The sequence below is a fragment of the Rhinopithecus bieti genome, unplaced genomic scaffold (genome assembly GCF_001698545.2).
Source record: "Rhinopithecus bieti isolate Rb0 unplaced genomic scaffold, ASM169854v2 scaffold_23748, whole genome shotgun sequence".
NCBI lineage: Eukaryota > Metazoa > Chordata > Mammalia > Primates > Cercopithecidae > Rhinopithecus > Rhinopithecus bieti.
In genome coordinates this window covers 2,103,593-2,127,900 of record NW_016811596.1, presented here as the reverse complement: position 1 = coordinate 2,127,900, position 24,308 = coordinate 2,103,593, and the positions used below count along the sequence as shown (strand labels likewise).

Genomic DNA, 24,308 nt, shown 5'->3' with positions numbered 1-24,308 from the left:
TCTAGTAAAATATATATTGATTGCTTTGTTTCTAAGGAAAATTCAACCAATACAGCAAAACTGTACAAAATGTGTAATAAAAACAATGGCAAATTCAGTAAACTTTGTCAAAAGTTAAATAAAATATTATTAACCTATACTTCTATTGAACCTTTTTTTTTCCCTAGACAAGTATATAATTTCTTCTTATTGCACAAGCAATCATTCTGGTAAGGGTTATTACTTAGTAAACTAAAGTTTGATGCCTGAATATAGATTTTAAAATGAAAGCCAATATTCTAATCACATGAAAATTTCCCCCATATTTAGTAGAAATACAATTATAGCATGTGGATTCTTCTCAGATAACATTATCTGAGGCTTTCTTCAACTACTCTTCGAAGAATTCAGCTCATATCCATTTCACAGCTACAAAATCCAAAGATGCACAAATATCTAATAAAGCTAACGCCTTCTTTTTAGAAATTGAAGGGTCATATACTAACATAATAACCTTTCAGAAGGAGTCTTTAAAACTAAGTACAATGTAGCAACAAAGTAAAAAAATAGAGAGGAAGAGAAAAAATTTTAAAAGATTACTAAGAGAAAACACATGAAATAATCATACTCTTTTCTTAGACATTCCTACCTAGTCCAATGATCAATACAGAAATAACCCTAGATATCTTTCCTGGGTATATGAATATTAATTTTAAAGATCACGTAAATTAATTCTATTTCTATGGCAAAACCATCAGTAGAATTTCCAGTTCAATAAATGAACTGGAAAAAAAAAAGAGAGAGAGCGAAAATCCTTTCGCTCTCTCTTTCTGAGCTATTCTTACATATTATTCTGGAACTCAGGTCCACCACAACATTATGAGAAGTGTAGAAAATTGACCACAAACAGAATCAACTTTCATTTCAATTGAGAGAAACAAGGCCAATAGGAATAGCATTTCAATTAAGTACACCAAGCCCTACAGTATTAATTATGCATTGTAATGCTCCCTCATTCTTAAAAACCAGTGAATCGAGGTTTAAAAGGTTTTTTTAAGTGCCATTATATATCACTGTGAAATACTTAAAGCAAGTTTCTGTTAACTATACAATATTCAACTGATAATCAAATCTTACGTGTTCAGCCATACAACCGTTCCATGTAAACATTTTCATTTTCTGTAAATCTATTGCCCTTTGTCTCAAAGCAAAACTGCGGTTTATGTTTCAAAAGGTTACTACTCAGACATTTCTTCCACTGTACATCAGCTACCTTCTAACAAAAATCATATTTACCTTTCATTAAAAACTTACAGAGAGCTCTACACTGTGTGCTGTTTTACATGCCTTATTCCACTTCACCCGCACCACAGCCTCAAGGAACTGAACAAGAAGAGACAACAGAGTGAGAATGAGATTCTGGAGCCTGACTCTACTTGTGTATGATATCCTGCTTCCTCCACTTCCTCGCCGTCGGACTTCACCTCTCCTTTTACAGATGAGACAACTGTACCTCAGATAAAAAGAGATAGAGCCAAGTCATTTCTCAGGAACAAACTGTTAATAGGAAGCAAGAAGAATGGAATATAAGACTCCCTCTGGAAAAAGGAGGCATCTTAAAATGTATCAGGTATTGGGGGTGGGAGGGATTGTTCAAAAAAGACAACCATAACCAATGGCACACCAATTAAATCAAGCCACCTCAATAAGTGTAAGAGCCAAGTAAAACTGTGGTGCTTGTCCCAAGCAAGTTTTGTTAGCTACTCCACTCCTTACCAGATTGGACTCCTAAGTTCACCACCAAGAACCACTAAGCTCAACAATGTACACAGCACAATACACAATAGGGCCAGCTTTAACTCGTTTTCTGGTAAAGAGAGGTGAGGACTTCAAGAAGATGACTAAGTACATCGGTTTAAGCACAGGATGACCAGCCGGACAAGTTTTTACCTATTACTTTTGAGATCTTACTAGGAGTGGGAATTTGAAGCACCTGAGTGAATGGTTGCCTATGTCATGATCCAAGAGTGGGAAGACAGTAGGAGACATGGGCCAAGAGAGATAAAAAACCATGCTTCAAAATGTGGAAAACACCATTAGAAAAACCTAAGCCAGAATCTCTAAGGGCAAAGATACATCAAAACGATACAGACATCTATCTGTTTAGCAATTTATGGTATCAAGAGTTTGATTTACGATTCATTAGTACAGCCACTAAATAACTAATATATGGTAAGGGAACTTAAGGAAAAATTAAACTTGTGCCAGAGGGCTTGGTTTACTAGCAAAATAATTCACAACAAGGTATATCCTATGTATTGTAATCCTAAGAATGCTACTTAACCATATCTGAACTATTCAACCAATCCTTTGGCTTCTAATATTCTATAGCTACGGGATGTGTCTTACACTAGTTTCCTCAGACTCCAAGCTATCCAAAATTAGTTACATTACCTTATCTATTTTGTTTTGTTTTATTTTGTTTTCAGAAACAGGGACCTGCTATGTTGCCCATGCTGGAGTACAGTGGTTATTCACAGGCACAAGTACAGTGCACTATAACTTCAAAACCCTGAGCTCAAGTGATCCTCACATCTCAGCCTCCTGAATAACTAGAACTACAGGTGCCTGGCTATTTTGTTGTTATTGTTGTTGCTGTTTGCTGTTGCTGTCTTAATACCCAAATAGTGCCACAAACATAGTGAGCACACTATTACAGACCACATGCTAATAAGTGGTGAAAAACTCTATAAATACCAATGAAAATCATCAGCTAATTGTAGGGCAGATCGTTTCACATAAAATGGCAGCAGTGGATGACACTGGTTAAATGAATATTCTGGTGAGAGAAATAGAGAATCACTATTAGGCAAACACCAGTAATAACTGCTTCACGAAAAAGTCAATGGATGCTAAAACGAATGGGAAAAGGGGGATGAGAAACAAGAAATTTGCATACTCTCAAAGTATATCCCCACATGGCATTTATTGAAAGGAACAATAGTAACTTTATAGTGCAGTTGTAATAGTTAAGAAAAAAAAACCTCAAAGGTAATCCCACAGCAAGGAAACTGTGGGTTGTCTCAAAATGAAGAATTAGGGACGAGGTACTAGAAGATTCTAGGAGCTGGAACTAGTCATGAGGTGGTCCTACTAGATATTGGTCAGACTTTGTCAACTAGGCAGTTTCCGGAACAGAGTTTATGAGTATGGGTTGAGCACATGAGGATGAACAAGTTCTTAATAAAAGAGTTCTGGTTTAGTCAGTAATTGTAGCTTGGTCAGGTGGAGCCTATCTGTTTCGTGAGTCATAGTGCAGGTTTGCAACTTATGGCTATATTTCCACTCTCAAGTAATACATATGTAAGACTCCAGAGTGAAACGTACTGGTTCTACTATACATTTTCAGTTTTTCTTCTTGTCCTTATGAAGCAATGCCAATGTCATGTCGCAAAATTATTTTCCTATCACAAAACACTGTTAGTTTTATTTGTTGATTATAAAGCTATTAAAGAGCTTCAGAATTTTTAAAATAATAATAATAATAGTAACATCAGAACTACCAGCTTCCGAGCACAAATCAAGGCAGACACCGCCTTAATCAAGTGAATAAGGTTAACGTCTCCAATAATAAGACATATGAAGTCCCAGACCCTGATGTAACGCACTAAGTAGGCCACACCATCACTTCCAGGGTACTCTTGCCAAAAGTGTTTACCCTCAGTCTAATAATGAGAAAACAAATATCAAACACAAATGAAAGGACATTCTAAAAAATTCACCAGTACTCTTCCAAAGTGTCAAAATCATAAAAGACAAAGAAATAGTAAGAAACTGTCACAGACTGGAAATGACTTAAGACATTACAATTAAATCCAACGTGTGATCCTAGAAAAGGGACATCAGTGGAAAAAAAAGCAAAGTTCAAACAATGTGTCTGTAGATTAACAATATTGCATTAAAATTAACTTACTGATTTTGACAATCATACCATGGTAACGTTAACATTAAGAGAAGCTGGGTGAAGGGTATATGAGAATTCTCTGTCATATTTCTGCAACTTTTCTGTAAGTTTAAAATTATCCCAAAAAAACTCCTAAAAGTAACATATAATCAAATATATATGGAGTGCTTGGCCAGGAAATTACAATGTAAAATATAACCTTATAAGTAACAGCTGATTGGACTAGGGGCTTCTAAGAATGTCCACAAGAAAGATTAGAAAATGTCAATCAATAAATGTGTCCTCAGCAAGTACTCAAATGCGGTATATCCTACGTTTTAGATGCCAAAGGGCCCATTACAGAAAGTGTTCAAATAACATTATTTTGTTCAACATTATTTTGTTACAAAGTTGATGAGAATTTTTAAAAAATGATTCCTAGGTGGGGCCACTGTCTGTGTGGAGTTTGCACGTGCTCCTGACATCTGCGTGAACTTTCTCCCAGTACCCTGGTTTCCTTCCGCATCTCAATGACGTGCGTGTTAGCAGAACTGGGATGTCTAAACGGTCCCAGTGTGAGTATGGGAGTGTGTGTGAGTGCATCCCGTGCTGGGATGGCTTCACACCTTGCAGCCTGAGCTGCCAGAGGCCACTCACAATCCTAAACTGGAATAAGCGGGTTGGTAAATAAATGAATGAATAAGTGAATAAATGCATGAATACAAATTACTGTAAAACAAAAATTCATAAATCTATGATAATCATACAAACAAATGACGACAAAGATGTGGTACACAATTGCTCAGCAAGCTCACCACATTTGTTATTATTTGCTTTTTGTGTTTTGTTTTTAGAGACAGGGTCTAACTCTTATGGCTCAGGCTGGACTGCAGTGGCACGTTCCTAACTCACTGCAGCCTCAAACTCCCAGGCTTAAGCAATCTTCTCACCTCAGCATCCTGAGCTGTTGGGACTACAGACATGTGCCACCAGAGCTGGCTAATTTTTTAATTTTTTTGTAGAGACAGCATCTCGCTCCGTTGAACAGGCTATTGCTTGCTCTTGAACACATGGTAGTAAGAGGTGCTTCTCACAAATTTCACTTTGCAAAGACATACTCTCAGATTTAACCCACCAACACTATGACCACCATCACTCACTGATTCACCAAAAATTGGGTAAATAACTATCTTGTTTAAGCTCACGTTAATTTCAGTGTTTAATATTAGATGTGTTTTGAGTCTTTATTTAGAAGTTTGGTGATGCTATTATGACCAGAAAGATGCTATAGGAACTTAATTCTTGTTTATAACAATTAGCATATGGTAAAATTGCTCTCATTATACATTGTTTCACTTAAAGTTGCAGTCTCCAAAGCCCTACTGAAGACATTAAATGATGACTTACTGTATGGTAAAACTGTAGAAACGAAAAGAACAGAATGAGGGTGAATTCTGGAGTTGTAAGACATCACAGACCACCAGATCCTACTCCTTCATTTTAAAGTGAAGACATCACAGATCACCAGATCCTACTCCTTCATTTTAAAGTGAAGGATTCTGAGAGCAAGTAAAACACAGTGACTTGAAAAGACAGAATTTTGTAACTTCAGTGAAAACAAGCCATGAAGAAGTGAGGCTATCCCAGAATTCAGAGTAAGAGGAAAAATTAAGCTGGAGAAAAAATTAAGCTACGTCTTCACCTCTCAGCATTTACTAAACTAAATTTCAGCCAGAAAGATTTAAAAATTCAGAATAAAAAACAAAGCCATAAAGAATCTAAAAGAAAATTTAGGTGAAATATTTTTTTCTTTCATATATTAGGATAGAAAAGAACTTCTGAAGTGTAAAGGCAAAATGTCAGAAAAGCATACACTGAAAAGTTAACCATATCCAAAGCAGAACAATATTTAAAATCAAACAACTCAGAAAATATATGCAACAAATATGGCATACATAGGACCAACGTCCTGAACATATGCAGATCAATAAGTAATAAATCAATAAACAATAACAACAAACATGACAATAGAAAATTAGGCAAAGGATACCAAATAGGTATTTCAAAAGAAAATTAAATGGTCAAAAAAAAATTTGCAAAAAGGTACAATCTATAATAATTTTTAAAATGCTAACTACAAGATGTCATTCTTGATTGAACATATTAAAGATTAAATAATGACTCCCCTCCATACTGGAAAAGTTGCAGAGACAGACACTCCCATGCTCTGCTAGTAAAAGGGTTAGTACAATTTTTTTAAATTTGTCAATATACATCAAAACCCTTGAAAACATAATTATTCTTTGATTTGAATTAGCTATTGATTGTCAAAGCGTCGCTGTGGACTTAGAGTCCCTGACACCCTCTCACAGGTCTACAGGGTCAACACCCCTCTTTTTATAAAAATAGCAAGACATTATTTGCCTTTTACTCTGTATTCACATTTGGACTTACGGTACAAAAACGATGGTGGGTAAAACTGCCAGCTCCTGAGCATAAATCAAGACACAAATCAAGGCACCATAACTGTACTAGTAGTCACTGTATTTACTGCCACACACGTGCAGGAAAAAAAACAACAAAAGACTTTCACTTCAGTTTATTCACTTATTAATTGCATTAAATCTCAACCCTTGAATACACAACCCTTTAACATTCTGTATGACTGGAGTAAATACAAAGCACATATACTTCTTATCAAAGTATGATGGTTGCCTCCCAGGAAGGCACTTGTATGATTGGTTGAGAGCTGAACTAGCTACTTTTTCTACGGAACACCATTTTTACTTGAATGAATGATAACCAAGTACGATTATTCAGATTTAAGTATCTGGCAGACATTTTCTCAAAAATAAACAACGTGAGCCTGTCATTTCAAGGAAAACAACCGATAGCATTTGTTGCTAATGATAAAATTTGAGCTTTCAAGGGAAAATTCACATACTGGAATGCTCATATCCATCACCACAAGCTTGACAGCTTCAAATCTTACAGACTTCTGCTAAGATTAGAGATGATATTAACAAATGTAATTTTTTGATATTGTACAATGAAAGGTGACAACATTTGGAAGATCTGCATAACTCACAAGCAACATTTTACAAAGGAATAATGCATGATAACAAATCAGGCGTGGGTAAAAGATCCATTCAAAGTTCAAAATGGGCCAATGGATTGTCATATAGCAAGGTAACAATCACCTTGATATGGTGATTCACCCACCTCAGCCTCTGCAGTAGCTGAGTAGCTGGGTCTAAAGGCACATGCCACCACACCCAGCTACTTTTCTGGATTTTTATTAGAGACAGGGTTTTGCTATGTTGCCCAGTCTGATCTCGAACTCCTGGCCTCAAGCAATCCTCCCATCTTGGCCTCCCAAAGTACTGGGATTACAGGCGTGAGCCACCACACCCACCCCTAAATAGCTCTTTAATCCCTTCTTTTGTGGATTAGTAGTTCAGCTCTCTCTAAATAAAGTTTCCTGTGGAAGGAGAGTTATTCCCTGTATGGCATCTGGGAGAAGTGAAAAAGATTTGAGTATATCATGAATAAGAAAGAAAAGAGAGTAAGAGAATACGCCAGACAGCATGGTGTCCCACAGGAAGAGAACCTTTCATAAGTGTTGATAAAGTAACAGACACTTACTTATTATGGAGTAGACAAGGTATTTGCTAGAGAAAAGAAAGAAAAAGAGAAAAAGACGGAGAGGAAGAGAAAGAAAAGCAAAATTAGAAGTGATTGCACACATAGTGAGAGGAGAATATCAAAACGTATGCTTTCTCTTAAAACTGCCCAGAAAAATCTACCTATTCCCTTGGCTGACTAGTCTTTACTCATTTCACTGTTCATGTGCAGAACTGGCAAGAGTTAATGACAGAAAATTAAATTATATGTCAATTTTGTTCCTTCTTAGCAAGTCTGATAAAATACTAAAGGCTATAAAGGGATAAATATTGCCCTAAATCAAATCTGGATAATATTGGAAAGAGACTCCTTCATTTTACAGACTAGGAAAACCAAGTCCTTCAAAAAGTGAAGTCATAACAGAACTCAAACTTATGCTTCAATTTGTACTTTAATACGTATTATCCAATAATCTCTTTTTCCTCAAGAAATTACTTCTGTGGTGATGTTTGCTCGGGGGCTGAATACGTCAAGGATGGGGAAGTTCTCCATTAGGGACAACCATGCTCAGTGCCACAAAACTAAACAGTACAGGTTTGGATTTGGTTTTTCATTAGGAAAAAAGTTTTAAAAAAGTATCTGCTTTTCAACACAACATAAATACAGTGACCTGGTTGCCCTCATCTGGTTTCTCATGTAATGTTTGGGTCTCAGTTTCCACTTCATTAAAATTAGAAATCTATATCATTCCCAAAGTCCTTTCTTAGAAAGTTGGATAATTCTAAAATCGCTGAAAAAAGAAGTGTTTGAGGGAGGACGGAAGTATGAAATACACCCGGAATGTGTGTATATATAATATATATGGAGAAACTTCAGATCTGGTTGTTCAAATGGCCAAAGACCCAAGAGTGGAATCCCTGGGGTACCCTGCTCTCTGATTGGATTGAGAACCCCTGAGGTCACTTAATTCCACAGTCAACAATACAAGCCACAGTCAAACAGCATGAAGCCGCTTTACCCCTATGCTCCCTTGTTTGTTTCCAGTGGCCAATTGAAAAGGGTTCTCCATTTCCTCCTTTCGAATCTACAATTCATATTCCCACCCATCATTCATTCCTAGTATCTGTCAATTAACCTCTGGTCATTTATGAAGCACCTACTATGTGCACCCATCACCTAGCACATACCACGTCTTCTATAAATATCTGTTGACTTGAATTTAATTGCAAGGCCTTGGGAGGCTGCCATGAACTCATCGTTCAGAGTTTTGTGAGGAAGGCGAGTGAAAAAAGAAACCTTTTTTCGCCAACCTTGACCTCCTAACGCCTGACACTGGTGTTCCTCCCCACTAATGTGTGACACGTGGTTCCTAAGCGCTGCCTGGGCGGCCCAGGCACTGCTGCTGCAGGCAAAGGGCCGTGAGAGGGGAGAGATGGACACTTACCTGGGAAACCTCTGCTTCAGCTTCCTCAGGCTCTGCCTGGTGGGCGGCACAGACACTAGGCACTGGGCTATCTCCTCGTACTGAGCTTTGGTCAGTATCATGTTGGGCCAGGGACTAGGAGGTGGCGGGAACAAGGCAAAAAACACCCTGGGGCTCGAGTAGCCTTGGTGCCGAGGGATGAGGGATAGGCAAACAGCGGCACAGGCCCGGGTCCTCGCCTGCTTGGTTTGCTCCCAATCCCCCCTGAAACACACCCCTAGCTGCAAAAGCGGGGCGGAGACTCGCCCGATATCTAGCTCCACCGGCACCTCCGCGGCGGGGGCGGGCTGTGCACCGGAGGGCCCGTGCTTGGCTTACTGAGCAGCCGCAGTGGGTGCGGCCGAAGGCAATTAGCCGCCATGTCAGTTAAGGGCAAACCAACCAGGAAGTAGCGGCCACCCTTGGAAAGGCGCCGCGCCAGAGTTTCAGCGGGCAGATAGTTATCCCAGGCGTCGCCCACCTGGGATCAAAGGATCAACAAGGAATGCTTTGTACTCTCCCAATTACTAGAAGCCAGGGCGGCCTGACGCACAGACCAGGAGGCAGGTCTCATGAGTGCCCCGCGATCCTTCAGAGTGAGCCCCCGAAAGCCCCTGCCAGAGCGCGCGATTTAAATACACTTCTTAACGCGCCAGTTTGAGCGCTCTTCGGAGAGGAGACCGGCCTGCAGAGAAACCATGTCTTCACTCCACCAAGTCTGTCATGGGTCGAGCAGGAAAACTCACTAGGGTCGCTGTAAGCATAGTTTAGCTTGTGTTGAGGAAGTCCTACAACTTCTGTACATCGCGTGGAAGGCAGTTTTGTCCTTGTTGAGGACCAGACTTGAAACAAATCCGACGTCATCAAACAGCCGGCAGTAAAGAATGTCACTTTCCTTGCAGTGAGCTGCTTAAGGACTAAAATCGCATCTTACTGTCTTTGTAATCCAATTCTCAGAAAATAGTAGGCGCTCAATAAATATTTGGAGTAATGAGCCAATCTTTTATTGTTTTCCCTATATATTATGAATGGATCTCAGTTCTCCTAAAGCAATTTATTGGGGTATCAGTCCCTCCTGTAATCTCTTTTCTAAAATCTCTTTGGTTCTTAGAAGGTCGTGTGTTGTGTTTCTCTTCTGATTTCAACAAGTTAAGCAAATGAAAGCAAAGGTGCTTAGACTTTAGAGCACCTGTAAGTGGTTTAAAATTTTTCATCAGGGTTGATGTCTGGGTTGGAAGTTTTAGATACACCTCCTTGAATAGATTCCTTAATCCATCGAAGCCTCATTTCTTTTGTCTGTAAAACTGATTTAATTCATGGGGGTGTTTTATCTGTGTATGTTTGATTTAGAGATGGGGTCTTACTCTGTCGCCCAGGCTGGAGTGCAGTGGCTCCATCATGGCTTACTGCACCCTCGAACGCCAGGGCTCCAGCGATCTTCCCACCTCAGCCTCCCGAGTAGTTGGGACTACAGGCACATGCCACTACACCTGGCTAATTTTTAAAATTTTCTCTGGAGATGAAGTCTCCCTCTATCGACCAGGCTAGTCTCAACACTCGTGACCGGAAGTGATGCTGCAGCCTCTACCTGCCACAGTGCTAGGATTACAGGCATGAGCCACTTCGCCCGGCTGTTTTTAAGGTTAATAGGCGAATACAAATAAAAGATCACATAGCGTGATGTCTAGAAGATAGTCTATGTGAAATATTAGGTTGGTGCAAAAGTAACTGCAGTTTTGGCTATAAATAAATAGACTAGGTAAGACTACTTGATAAAAATGGACAGGGTGTTTACTAGGTATTGTTTTACAGGCTCCCCATGCACAGACTCGCTTAATCCTCATAACTTCCTGCGAGGCAGGTACTATTGCTATTATCTTCCTCTTCCCTTTTGCACAGAGTGAATAAACAAAGACATAAAAAGGTTAAGAAACTTCTAGAGGTCATGAGGATAAGTAGCAGTAGTAAGATTTAAACTCCTGAAATTTGGTTCCAGCGTCAGTGCTCTTGCCAACTTTCAGTAATGCTTAATTACTACATCAAACAGTCACACCGTCTTAAGCTAAAGGTTAAGGTTTTTTTTTTTAAAGGGAATATTGTACATTTCAAAGAATCTTTTAGTCTGGGTTTTTAAAAACTTTACTACTTTTAACTTTCTGAGGCATCTCAAAAGTCCGATACCAACAGTGGATCCTGAATTTAACAACCATAGTTTTTCCTGAATATTTACATCAGAATGTTTTCTTCCCATATGCTTTGCATCTAGCTCTGATTGTGTGACATTAGTACATAACCATTTATTTATGGCAGCGTGGCCTGGAGTTGCCACCTGGCTAGTTTGTTGCTGACCCTGCCATGACTTTTACATGAAAGCTAGCTGACAATAAGCAGACACCACTTGATCCTCATTCCTTTCCCCTTCCCAACTTTACTCTTTCCTTCGCAGCCATCAGACTTTTATAGAAAACATCAGTTCAAGGATGTTTGCACCAGTTATGTTTTTAATTTTTTTATTTCTTCTAAAACAAAAACAAAAAAAAGGGACACACGTGCAGAACGTGCAGGTTTGTTACGTAGGTATACACGTGCCATGGTGGTTTGCTGCACCTATTGACTCCTCCTCTAAGTTCCCTCCCCTCACCTCCCACCCCTACAACAGGCCCTGGTGTGTTGCACCGGTTATTTTTATAGCAGCTCTTCTCTCTGGCTCTTGTCCTGCATTCACCATCACAACCCTTCAGAAAATGCCAGGGTTGTTTTCTGTTTTATTTTAACATGTTGGCAGTTTATAATTTTGACCCAAATCCAGTAGATTGTTTAGAATTAGTGCTGGGAAAAAACCACAGTTATGTTGCTGTTTCATTGGCAGTGACAGTAATGTTGTTTATTCGGCACAAAATAGAAGCAAAAAAAGCAGAAATTTCTAGTTGTTGTTTAGGGTTTTTTTTTTTTTTCTTGTAACGTAAAATGGCTAGAATAAGCTGATTATTCCTCTAAGGCATCTTTTCTCCCTCCCTTAGCCTCCTCCAGCTTGCTGCCATCTCTCATCCTATCCCATGCCCCTCATCTAATGATGTTACTTCTTCTAGAGCTGCCTCTCCATTCCTGAAGTTCCCCACTGTTTCTTAGTCAGCCAGCAATACCATTTCCCCACTAAATGGGGTAGAATCATGAAATGAAAACACAAAACTAAAAACCCAAAGAACTGGCTACCTGTTTAAAATCAGCCATAAAATGTGTGGCCTTTAGCAACTGATAGCCTAATTCTGAATGTCCTCAGTGGGAGAAAGAATCTAAAATATGGAAAAGGTAGAGGAAATCAGCAAGAAAGTGTGTCAAAGTGGGGACCAGTACAGCTCCCTGGAAGAACCTATAGTCCTGGATGGACTGGAGTGAAGCACTTCACTAGATTTCTTTCTGCCAATTTTTGGATGACATGACTGTTGAACAACTTTAAAGGAGTATGGAGTTTGGCAGGGAAGCATCTGAAGGTCATTGCAAGAAGGGTACTAACACAAAAGACTAAAAGTGGGAATAAGCCAGTCACATGCATGGGAAAGCTATTCTGGTCGGAGCAAAGAGTTCTAGGCAGAGTAAAAGGAGTTGAGGATGTTTGACCTTGGAAAGAGTTAAGTCGTGTTTTCAAACAGACTGTTGTTCACTCAGTCTGCCAGATCCAATGCATGTTTTTAAAAAATAAATACTGACATGTTGTTTTTATATACTGTAGAATCGAATTCTTTTGATGGAGTCTCAAAGTTATCACCTGGATTTAAAAAAATAATTGAAGTTTATTAACTGGATAGAGAAAAAGAAGGGAGCTAATATTATTTGAGCCCCTATTATGCACAGTCATTATCCTATTATACCTTATCTCACCTAATCTTCACAATGACCCTATGCTGTAGAGTTTATAGTCCCTGATTTACAGATTAGGAAACTGAGACTCAAAGACAGTAAGGACTGGCCGGGCGCGGTGGCTCATGCCTGTAATCCCAGCACTTTGGGAGACCGAGGCGGGTGGATCACGAGGTCAGGAGATCAAGACCATCCTGGCTAACACGGTGAAACCCAGTCTCTACTAAAATACAAAAAATTAGCCAGGCGTGGTGGTGGGCGCCTGTAGTCCCAGCTACTCGGGAGGCTGAGGCAGGAGAATGGCATGAACCCGGAAGGCGGAGCTTGCAGTGAGCCGAGATCACGCCACTGCACTCCAGCCTGGGCGACACAGCAGGACTCCGTCTCAAAAAAAAAAAAAAAAAAAAAAAACAAAGACAGTAAGGACTTACATGATGGGTCCAACTACTAAGTTGCAAAACCATGATTTGAACCCAAGTTACTCTTATTATAAAGCCTCATGTTCTCTATTGCACTGTATTGTATTGTAGTTCAAAAATGATTTAGAAAACTTTGGTTGAATTACCCTCAGTGAAGCATTTATTCTGTGAAATGGCCTGAAATAGCTGGCTGCTTCTTTGGCTACCAGATGCCTGTTAAAGGGGCAATAACCTTCAATTTTGACATGTAGCCAAAACACACTTTGAAAAATATTGTTTGGCCACTTTGACTAGAAAATATGTTATATTTTTTACTTTGTACAATGGGCCACCACCTTAAGTAATATATCTCTTGAAACCACAGGTTATGTCTCTGTACTTGCCATCCTTGAACGACAAGTCATTTTATGCTGGCCCCCAAATAATACAAGCTCCTAGCAAACAATAAAGATCAGAAAAATTCAGTTGTTTAGGCCTGCAGCAATTACTCAATGTAACGACTTAAGGAAAACAAAGGAAACCTGTGATGGGATGGGAGGATGTCCTACACTGTGATGATGAAGTAGTTATGCTAAAAGGTCAGGGAAGACCAGAAGCCAAATGTTGGTCCCTTCATGCAAGTCAATGGTAAACGAACTCTTTATCTGTGAAATCAGTTGGTCTGATTCCAGAAGATCACGTGTAGATGTAGGATTTCATTGAAAAGCCATTGCAAACAGAAACTATGTCTCATGTGCACATAATGGCACCTCCTCAAGCCTTTGTTATTCAATATTACTAAGAACTAATGTTTTGGAGGAATAGTGCTAAGCACCTTACATACATATATCTTCCCTTAAGTCTCAGATCCAGCCCCAGGAGGTAAGTACTATTGTTACATCCACTTTCCAGGTTAGAATACTACAGTGTAGAAGTGGCTTTTATTTAACTCATCAGTTATTTTACAACATTCTAGAACAGTGTTTATCAAACTATCTGTTTTGAGGTCGTAGTTTTTCCCCAATTTGTCATGGGTGGACAAATTTGTAAAATAAGAAATGAATTAGTCAAAGCATGAAATTTAAAAAGACACATATAAAATGTAAGCCCCCAATTTGTTAGGAGATCCTATAGACATGCAATTACTTGACAAATTAACATAAAAGATTCTGAAGGTTTATTTTCACTTTCTCTACTTAGTACATCATGACATGTAACAAAAAGTTTGAGGACCAGTGCTGGTTTGCTCACCACATTTTGAGTAGCACTGTGTCTTACAAAGTCAATATTGTAAGCCAGCTATGTGCAAAGGCCAAGGGTTGATTCCAAAGTCTAGAACATCACATTTTTCATGTTCCCTTAGAAGAGGAGTGTAAGACCTGTAAGCATCAACCATCATTATTATTACCATTATTCTACCATATTTAGTTCTTCTCAAGTTATGCGTGTTTACTAAGGTTAACAATGCAAATCCTCACATGCTATTTAATTATGCACCTTATGATGTCAACACCATGTGTTTTTATATCACAAAACGCATTTTTTTTTCTTTTTTTTTTTTTTTGAGATGGAGTCTCACTGTGTCACCCAGGCTGGAGTGCAGTGGCGTGATCTCAACTCACTGCAACCTCCGTCTCCCGGATTCAAGTGATTCTCCTACCTCAGCCTTCCAAGTAGCTGGGATTACAGGCACCCACCACCACGCCCAGCTAATTTTTGTATTTTTAGTAGAGACGGGACCATGTTGACCAGGTTGGTCTCGAACTTCTTACCTCAAGTGATCTGCCCACATCAGCCTTCCAAAGTGCTAAGATTACAGGCTTATCAATCAGGGCTCATATACCTCTTCTGTTCTGAATCACACTCAGAACACATTGGCACATGATAAAGGCTATTAATTGGCATGTGCACACTTACCATCAGTACATTTGACAAAGATAAGGAACACAAAGTAATGTTTTTATAGGGACAATTTCTCTTGAGTGTGTATTATAGCAAAGGAAGATGTGTGAGCATGTTTGTTGAAGAAACACTGAAGCCTCTTACATTTTCTCTCAGGCTCATCAGGGACTGTTGGATAAATTGCAGACAATTTGTATACCCTATCCCTACAGGACTAAACCTCAGATATAATTTCTGCAGATGTCAATCACTCTTCTTATCCCAAAGACCATGCTGCAAAAAATATACATATTGTGTTCTGAGGGTTTTCTCACATTTGTAAATTCAGAAATTGAAAGAAGCTATGTTGGTGGAGTAAAGGGTTTCTATTGGGGTGAGGGGAGAGGAATGAGAGTCAAGGAATCAAGTCTGTCCTTAATAAGCACTTCTTTCAACATCAGCTAGAGTTGGAAGCACATGTCAGATGGAGATTAGCTGTAAGTGCCTTCATTTAAAAAATTACTCTATCTTGGCCAGGCACAGTGGCTCACGCCTGTAATCCCAGCTCTTTGGGAGGCTGACCTCATTTGAGGTCAGGAGTTCGAGACTAGCTGACCAACATGGTAAAACCCCGTCTCTACTAAAAATACAAAAATTAGCCAGGTGTGGTGGTGTGTGCCTGTAATCCCAGCTATTTGGGAGGCTAAGGCAGGAGAATCGCTTGAGCCTGGGAGGCAGAGGTTGCGGTGAGCCGAGATCACGCCACTGCACTCCAGTCTGGGCAACAGAGTGAGACCCTGTCTCAAAAAAAAAATTACTCTATTTGCCTTCCCACTGGGTTAGACTTTCGAAAGAGCAGACAAGAGGCCAGTCAGTATTTATAACCCTTTCCCTCTCATGATTGATAGAGAGTTAAGGGAAAGAATCCCTTCTGAGATAAGTATAGCTATAATAATAATAATAGGTTCCTTTCTTCTGAGAAAATGAAGGTATGTTATATAGTTATCTAATGTAGTGCCATCACGTAATCTATAACTGCCATTATCGTACCTCCTTGGCATATGGGGAAATTAAGGTACAAAATGGCTTGGAATTTTAATCAGTTTCTTTAGATTTCATTTTAAATGTGAGGATATAAAACACACCTCTCTTTTTTTAAACTTAATTTCTTTTTTTATGAGCATGAAAGAAATATGTTTTTCGTGGCCAACAACAAAAGATCAGATATTATAAATCATCCATTATCCCATCACTTGGAAGCCACCATAATAACCACATTGACATCATTCCTTCCAACCCTTTTTCTGCAAAATTTTTTTCTATACATAGAGAAAATCAAACTTTATATACACCTTGAGTCCAGCTCTTTTCTATTTCTATTACACCATGAGCAAGGTATTCTTTTTCTAATTTGTTAATTATTTATCTAAATAAATGATATCTTAGCCCACATATGCATGTTTCATAGTTCAGGAACACAGGTCAGTGACGAACTTCTATGTAATTCAACCCAATTCAACCCCCCAAAATTCTTCTTCTTTTTTTTTTTTTTTTTTTTTTTTTGAGACATAGTCTCACTCTGTCACCCAGGCTAGAGTGCAGTGGTACAATCTCGGCTCACTGCAAGCTCCACCTCCCGGGTTCACACCATTCTCCTGCCTCAGCCTGCCGAGTAGCTGGGACTACAGGTGCCCACCACCATGCCTGGCTAATTTTTTTGTATTTTCAGTAGAGACAGGATTTCACCTTGTTAACCAGGATGGTCTCGATCTTCTGATCTTGTGATCCACCCGCCTCAGCCTCCCAAAGTGCTGGGATTACAGGCGTGAGCCACCACATCCGGCCTCAACCTCCCCAAATTCTTTATATTCCAAAATCACTTTGCACTCTGAAAAGTACCAGTCTTCCTCATGTCCTCAAAATCTTTCATGGAATTATAATTTCTGTAGAAATCTGTGTATGCCTTCTTTCTTGGTTCAGCCACAGCAAACTTATAGAGAGCTGCAACCTGCCAGAATACCACAACTTCTCCAACAATGTGAAACCACAGATACTTGGCTAGAAGGCCATACATCTGAGGTTTTGTCAAAACACTGGAAGCCATGGTACTTATTTTCCTTGATAGGTGTGTCAGCTTCAACACCACTGTCCTTCCTGGCTGATGGAGAAATGGATGACCTGCATTGTGAGCAAGGCACTCTTAAGAACACTTGGTAATTTTGACCCTGATTTCATATTAAGAATAGAGTAGTAGATTGTATAGTTAGCACATAGACTCTCACAAAACAGTCCTTGAAATGAGATCCTTGGCGTGGCTAGCAGGAGGCTAGGCCATCCTTCAGTTCCATCAACAAGCTGCAATTCAGACAATGTAGAAATGATGTAATGGACCCTCTGGAGCAAGGTGGAGATTTCTGTGACTGATGGACAGCTTTTCTGGGCATTCCATTTGCAGAGCTATGATTGAAATCATGTCAGTGAGCCTCCTACCACATGTACATTCTGTCAGTCATCATGTTCACAGAGGGGCCAGCATGCATTTTTTTTTCGGCATGACTACTAGTTGTATCTGAACATTCAGATTCATTACAGCCCTTGATGCAGGGAGCAAATGTTTTGCATTGCCCAGAGGACAGTCACACTGGATGCCAATCTTCGTGCCAGAAGAGCTTGGGTTTCCATTTCACTTTCAAACAACAGTTAAAGGTTTAAATTGGTACAGGGATGAAAGGGATTTAAGGTAATGGTGTGGGCAGGGAGCACAGAGGTGGGGGTTTAAGGAACACTTAAGCTCTATGCACACAAATCTACTTATAAAAAACAACATGTTGAATTATTTGTATAGATAGGAATTTTTAAACATGATATAAATTCTACTTAGGCAAAGACCAATGTAACTCACTTATACCAACTCCTCTTAAGAAAATATGGACATTCACTTGCTGGGCGCGGTGGCTCACGCCTGTAATCCCAGCACGTTGGGAGGTCAAGGTGGGCAGATCACGAGGTCGGGAGTTCCAGACCAGCCTGTTCAATATGGTGAAACCCTGTCTCTACTAAAAATACAAAAATTAGCCAGGCATGGTGGTGTGTGCCTGTAGTCCCAGCTACTTGGGAGGTTGAGGCAGAAGAATCGCTTGAACCTGGAAAGCAGAGGTTGCAATGAGCCGAGATCATGCTACTGCACTCCAGCCTCCAGCCTGGGAGACAGAGCGAGACTCTGCCAAGAAAGGAAGAAAGGGCCGGGCGCGGTGGCTCAAGTCTGTAATCCCAGCACTTTGGGAGGCCAAGACGGGCGGATCACAAGGTCAGGAGATCGAGACCATCCTGGCTTACACGGTGAAACCCCGTCTCTACTAAAAAACATACAAAAAATTAGCCAGGCGTGGTGGCGGGCACCTGTAGTCCCAGCTACTCGGGAGGCTGAGGCAGGAGAATGGCGTAAACCCGGGAGGCGGAGCTTGCAGTGAGCTGGGATCCGGTCACTGCACTCCAGCCTGGGCGACAGAGCGAGATTCCGTCTCAAAAAAAGAAAGAAAGAGAGAGAGAGAGAGAGAGAGAGAGAAAGAAAGAGGGGAGGGAAGGAAGGAAGGAAGGAAGGAAGGAAGGAAGGAAGGAAGGAAGGAAGGAAGGAGAAGAAAATACGGACATTCACAAAAACTCACTTATTCGCAGTTATTTACTGAGAGCTACCATGTACCAGGCACTGCTCTAGGCCACGTGCATAAGCAATATATGGAACTGTCAAAGTCTCTGACCTCAAAGTTTATATCCTTCAATAAATTAGATTTACTTTATCAAATGATTATTTCATATTCCAGTTTAAAGCAAGCTAAAGAGCCATGACAATGAGATGTAATACCTGGTCCTAGACTGGATTCTGTATTGAACAGGAAAAAGTGCCATAAAGCATGTTATTGGATGAACTGTAAAAATTGGAATGCAAATGATAGATTGGATTATAAAATATTGTTTTATATATATATAATGTAAATGATCTCCCCATTATTAGGAAATACACACAAGTGTTAGAGGTGAAGATCCATGATGTATTTATAAGTTATCCTAAATGGTTAAAAAAAAAAAAGAATCAAGATCAGTGAGAGAGCTGGGCATGTTGGTGCACACCTGTGGTCCCAGCTATTCAAGAGGCTTACATGGGAGGCTTGAGCACAGGAGTTGTGGGCTGTCATGTACTATGCCAATTGAGTGTCTTCCCTAAATTAGGCATCAGTGTGGTGGCCAACCTAGAGTAGGGGACCACCAGGTGAGGACAGGTGAAATGGCCTAGGTCAGAAATGGAGCAGGTCGAAACTCCTCTGTGTCTGGGCAACACAGCAGTGAGACCCCATCTCTACAAATTAAAGAAAAAAAAAGAATTATAAATAAAATGTTGTAACATGTCAACAACAGGTAAAATTTTCCACTCTTTATTGTATACAATTTTTTGTAACATTTTGGTAAGTTTGAAATTATTTCCAAATAAAAAAATTTTTTTTGGTTCTTGTTGTTGTTTTTTCTTATTTAGGTGGTCTTTATTTCCACATCTCCAACAGGGAGTCTGGACACAAATTGAACATACTCGTGAAATCAACACCCAGATGAGGAGGTAGACCAGTACCTCAGGATGCCCCACCCCAGTATCCTTCCCACCGTTAACCATTCCTCCGACTTCTAACACCATGGATCAGTTTTGCTTATTTCTGTACTTTTTCTATGAATAGAATCATACAATGAGTACTCTCGTGGTGAGGATTCTGACCTCTTTTGCTCGACATCATATCTGTGAAATTTATCCATGTTGCTGTGCATAGCAATATTTTCATTCCTATTTGTTGCTGCACGGTGGTATTTGACCCTGTGACTTTACCACAACTTCAACTGTGGATGGACATTTGGATTGGTGGATGGACGTTTGGGTTGTTTCAAGTTTGAGGCTACAGTCAGTGGTTAGCAACATTCTTGCCCATGTCTCAGTGGACGTAGCTCTTGTTTCTGTGGTGTACACACCCAGGAGTGGAACTGCTGGATCACAGTTTATGTGTATGCTCAGCTTTTGGTAGATACCGCCCGCCAGTTTTCCAACAGGGTCACACCAGCTTACTCCATTCAGGCTATAACGAAACAACTTAGCCTGGCTATTTTGTAAACAACAAGAAATTATTTCTCACAGTTCTAGAGGCTGGGAAGTCCAAGATCAAGATGCCAGCAGATCCAGTGTCCAGGAAGGGCTCTCTGCTTCAGGCACATGGTGCCTTCTCACTGCATCCTCACATGGTAGAAGAGACAGAAGGGCTCCCTCAAGCCTCTTTTATAAGATGCTAATCCCATTCATAATCTCCACCCTCATGACCTAACCACCTCCCAAAGGCCCCACCTGTTTTTTTTTAAACCTACTTTACTTTGTAAAATGAGTGAAAACATAATGTTCTTAAATCATGTGGCAAACTCCCCTCAGTCATATGATTTGTAGACATTTGATTGACTTGCTGATTTTCTCAGGACCTCAAAGATGGGCTTGTGTCATCTTTGTGTCATTGAGATTCACGGCGTAAATAAGGCAAGGCATTCCACATCTTTCCTTCTACTTCCCCCCAAAATGAACCATAGATACTTTCTGTTTCATCAAAGAACCTAGTGATTTTCTTTTATATCTACAGTAAATATATTATTATTATTATATAATTATGCCAGCCACTGTGTATTTGTAATTCACTTTCTCTGGGCTAATAAGCACCCTAACGATCTCAGCTATATGCTAGAAGCAGGAAATGCTACCAAATAATTCATTCAAATTTCTGTCTTGCTTAGAACTGCACTACAGTCTGATTCATTCATTCCATCCTGCCTGTCTACTTGCCTACCTGTCTGTCTGTCTTGCCTTTCTCCTTCACAAGAGTCAGACAATTCTCCCAGCCTCCTTCCACTATCTACCCTAGTTCTCTTGCAGGTTTTTACCCTAATAAATCCCTTGCATGTCAAATCCTGTCTTGGCCTCTGCTTCCCAGAGAATCTAGATTAATATGTCCTCCTATCTTCAAAAACATGTGTAGAGAACTAGAGGTTACACCTAGTCACCTTATTAGATATGAGTGTTTCCCAAGGCTTCATCTCAGCAATACATAAAAAAAAAAAAATCTTCTAAGAAGGCAGTCTAATGTAATGCTTGATACTAGAATTTGAAGTCAAAAGGACTCAGGTAGAAAAATTAGTTGGATGATCTTAATATTCAATGGAATTAAATCTCTTCCACAGTGATATACATATTAGACAGTAAAAGAAACAGACTTCTTTTTCTGTCTGCCTCTTTCTTACGTATCATACAGAGTTTCCTTGTTTCTGAAGACAGCAAAGTAACTAGAGGTAAACATCCTTTGTTACAGTCAAACCTCTATTTGCTTCCCCAAGGAAACTTAACTGTACACCCAGATGACCTGAATTACATTTTAACTATTCTTGTAATTCTCCAGGCTTACAATCACCTGTACTCTCTTAGATGCCATCATTTCCACAAATAACTAATCTCAGTTTGGTTCTCTCTTAGAGAATAACTCTTATTTCTGTCTTGCTATTAGCTCAACATATAATAACAAATCTGGCCGGGTGCAGCGGCTCATGCATGTAATCCCAGCACTTTGGGAGGCTGAGGCAGGTAGATCACCTGAGGTCAGGAGTTTGAGACCAGCCTGGCCATTATGATGAAACCCCACCTCTACTAAAAATACAAAAATTAGCCAGCAGAGGGGCGGGCGGCTGTAATTCCAGAGACTCGGGAGGCTGAGGCAGGAGAATCACTTGAACCAGGGAGGCGGAAGTTGCAGTGAGCTGACATAACGCCACTACACTCCAGCCTGGGCAACAGAGCAAGACTCCATCTCAAAAAAAATAATATATATATATACACACACACACACACACACATATGTATATATACACACACATACATACATATGTATAAAATAACAAATCTCTCTCTCTCTCTTTTTTTTTTTTTTTTTTTTTGAGACGGAGTTTCTCTTTTGTTGCCCAGGCTGGAGTGCAGTGGCGCCATCTTGGCTCATCACAACCTCTGCCTCCCGGGTTCAAGTGATTCTCCTGCCTCAGCCTCCCAGTAGCTGGGATTACGGGCATGTGCCACCATGCCCAACTCATTTTGTATTTTTAATAGAGATGGGGTTTCTCCATGTTTGTCAGTCTGGTCTCGAACACACAACCTCAGGTGATCTGCCTGCCTTGGCCTCCCAAAGTGCTGGGATTAGAGGTGTGAGCCACCGTGCCCGGCCTATAATAACAAATCTTGTCTAAACTTAGGGTCCAGAGCCATGTATCCACTTGCATACTATGGCATATCTATGTCTGAATCCTACAGGCATCTCACGTAACTCTCAAAATTGAGCTCATTTATGTATCCAAGTCTCCTTACTTTCTTGGAAACTAGCACTACCCTCATCTTTGCCTCCACAGCCAACTGCCATGTTCTGTCACTCTAAGGCATATACTTCCGTCACTATTTGGTCTCTTTCTTTCTTTATACTGTTAGTTTCCTAATGAGATTCCTGCTATAGCCTGTCTGTACTCTAGTCCTCTACACTAAAACTAAGTTGACTTTTCTAAAAATACAAACATAGGTTGTTTTGAGAGGTCCTCGCATACTTTTCAGACTTAGATTCTCTCTGTATATCCTGATAAACCCCATATACATTCAAGTACCAGTTGACAGATCTCATTCATTAATTATCTATTACATGCTAAGCACCAAAAAAAGTCTTCTGTAGTCCTGTGAGGAAGTTATAATTTTACATAATTATAACACCCTGTGAGGGTATTATAATTTCAGATCAGAAAAATTAAAGAAGATAAGTAACCTGTTTAATTTCATGTAACTGATAAGGGGTGGAGAAAGACTAAATCTTTTTTACTCCCAGATTACCCTTTTTAAAAATGAGATGTAATTAATACACATATGATTTAAAAAGTACACATTCTAAATGTACAGTTTGTTAAAGTTTGACAAATATACACAGCTCAGTCATGGCATAGAATTCTTTTATTACTCCCCCAAATTTCCCTTTAATTGAAAACAATTGATGTACAATTTACATACTTGGAAAGCACAAATTTTATATACACAATTCTTGAAGACCATTGTTTTAACCCCTCACTTTCAGTTCACTGAATCTTTCTTCTTTTATACTATTATACATGGAAACATGTATTCCTCTGTTGTGGTGCCCTGGCTCCTTCTGATAACATCTACTCATTTCCCAAGTTTCAGTCTTAACAGTATCCCCTTTTCCATGCCCAAACTTCACCCTGAGTTAACTTTTCTCTATTATCTCCTAGTTATTGGCACTTGATTTTCATTTTTTAATTCATTTATCACTCTCATTGCAGTCTAGTGGCTAGAGTGTGTGCATGATCTCTTGTTTGTTTTTCTTAGCATCTAGTCTCTCATCAGGCACACGGTTAGTGTTCAAGACATGCTTGTTGAATAGGCAAGTGCATGATGCTAAAGGCATAGGTTAGTGCCTTAGAGGTTACACGTGAAATTTAGATTTTATGCCAAAGCAACAGGAATCTATCAGAGATTTTACACAAAGGAATGCCATGATTAGATCTGCGTTTTAGGAAGATAACTGATAGCTGTGTACTGCATTAAAAGAGTGGTGAGGCCAGGCGCAGTGGCTCATGCCTGTAATCCTAGCACTTCAGGAGGCTGAGTTGGGCAGATCACAAGGTCAGGAGATCAAGACCATCCTGGCTAACACAGTGAAACCCTCTTCTCTACCAAAAATACAAAAAAAAAAAAAAAAAAAAAATTAGGGGGGGGGGGGGGGGGGCACCTGTAGTCCCAGCTACTTGGGAGGCTGAGGCAGAAGAATGGCATGAATCCAGGAGGCGGAGCTTGCAGTGAGCTAAGATTGCACTCCAGCCTGGGCGACAGAGTGAGACTCCATCTCAAAAAATGTAAAAAGTGTAAATGGGCTAAATGCCCCAATTAAAAGACACAGACTGGCAACTTGGATAAACAATCAAGACCCATCAGTGTGCTGTATTCAGGAGACCCATCTCATGTGCAGAGACACACATAGGCTCAAGATACAGGGATGGAGAAAGATCTACCAAGCAAATGGAAAGCAAAAAAAAAAAAAAAAAAAAAAAA

At 39.9% G+C, this 24,308-nt stretch overlaps 1 protein-coding gene across 1 annotated transcript in view; it reads right to left on the bottom strand.

Annotated features, from left to right (window-relative positions):
- Positions 1-9,353, bottom strand: part of CDIN1 (CDAN1 interacting nuclease 1) — a 112,805-nt gene extending 103,452 nt beyond the window's left edge. Inside the window, exon 1 of the mRNA XM_017894240.1 lies at positions 8,991-9,353. Within this exon, the coding sequence (XP_017749729.1) occupies positions 8,991-9,091 (101 nt within the window). The 5' untranslated portion in view covers positions 9,092-9,353. The remainder of the gene's footprint in view (positions 1-8,990) is intronic.
- Positions 9,354-24,308: the final 14,955 nt, after the last annotated feature.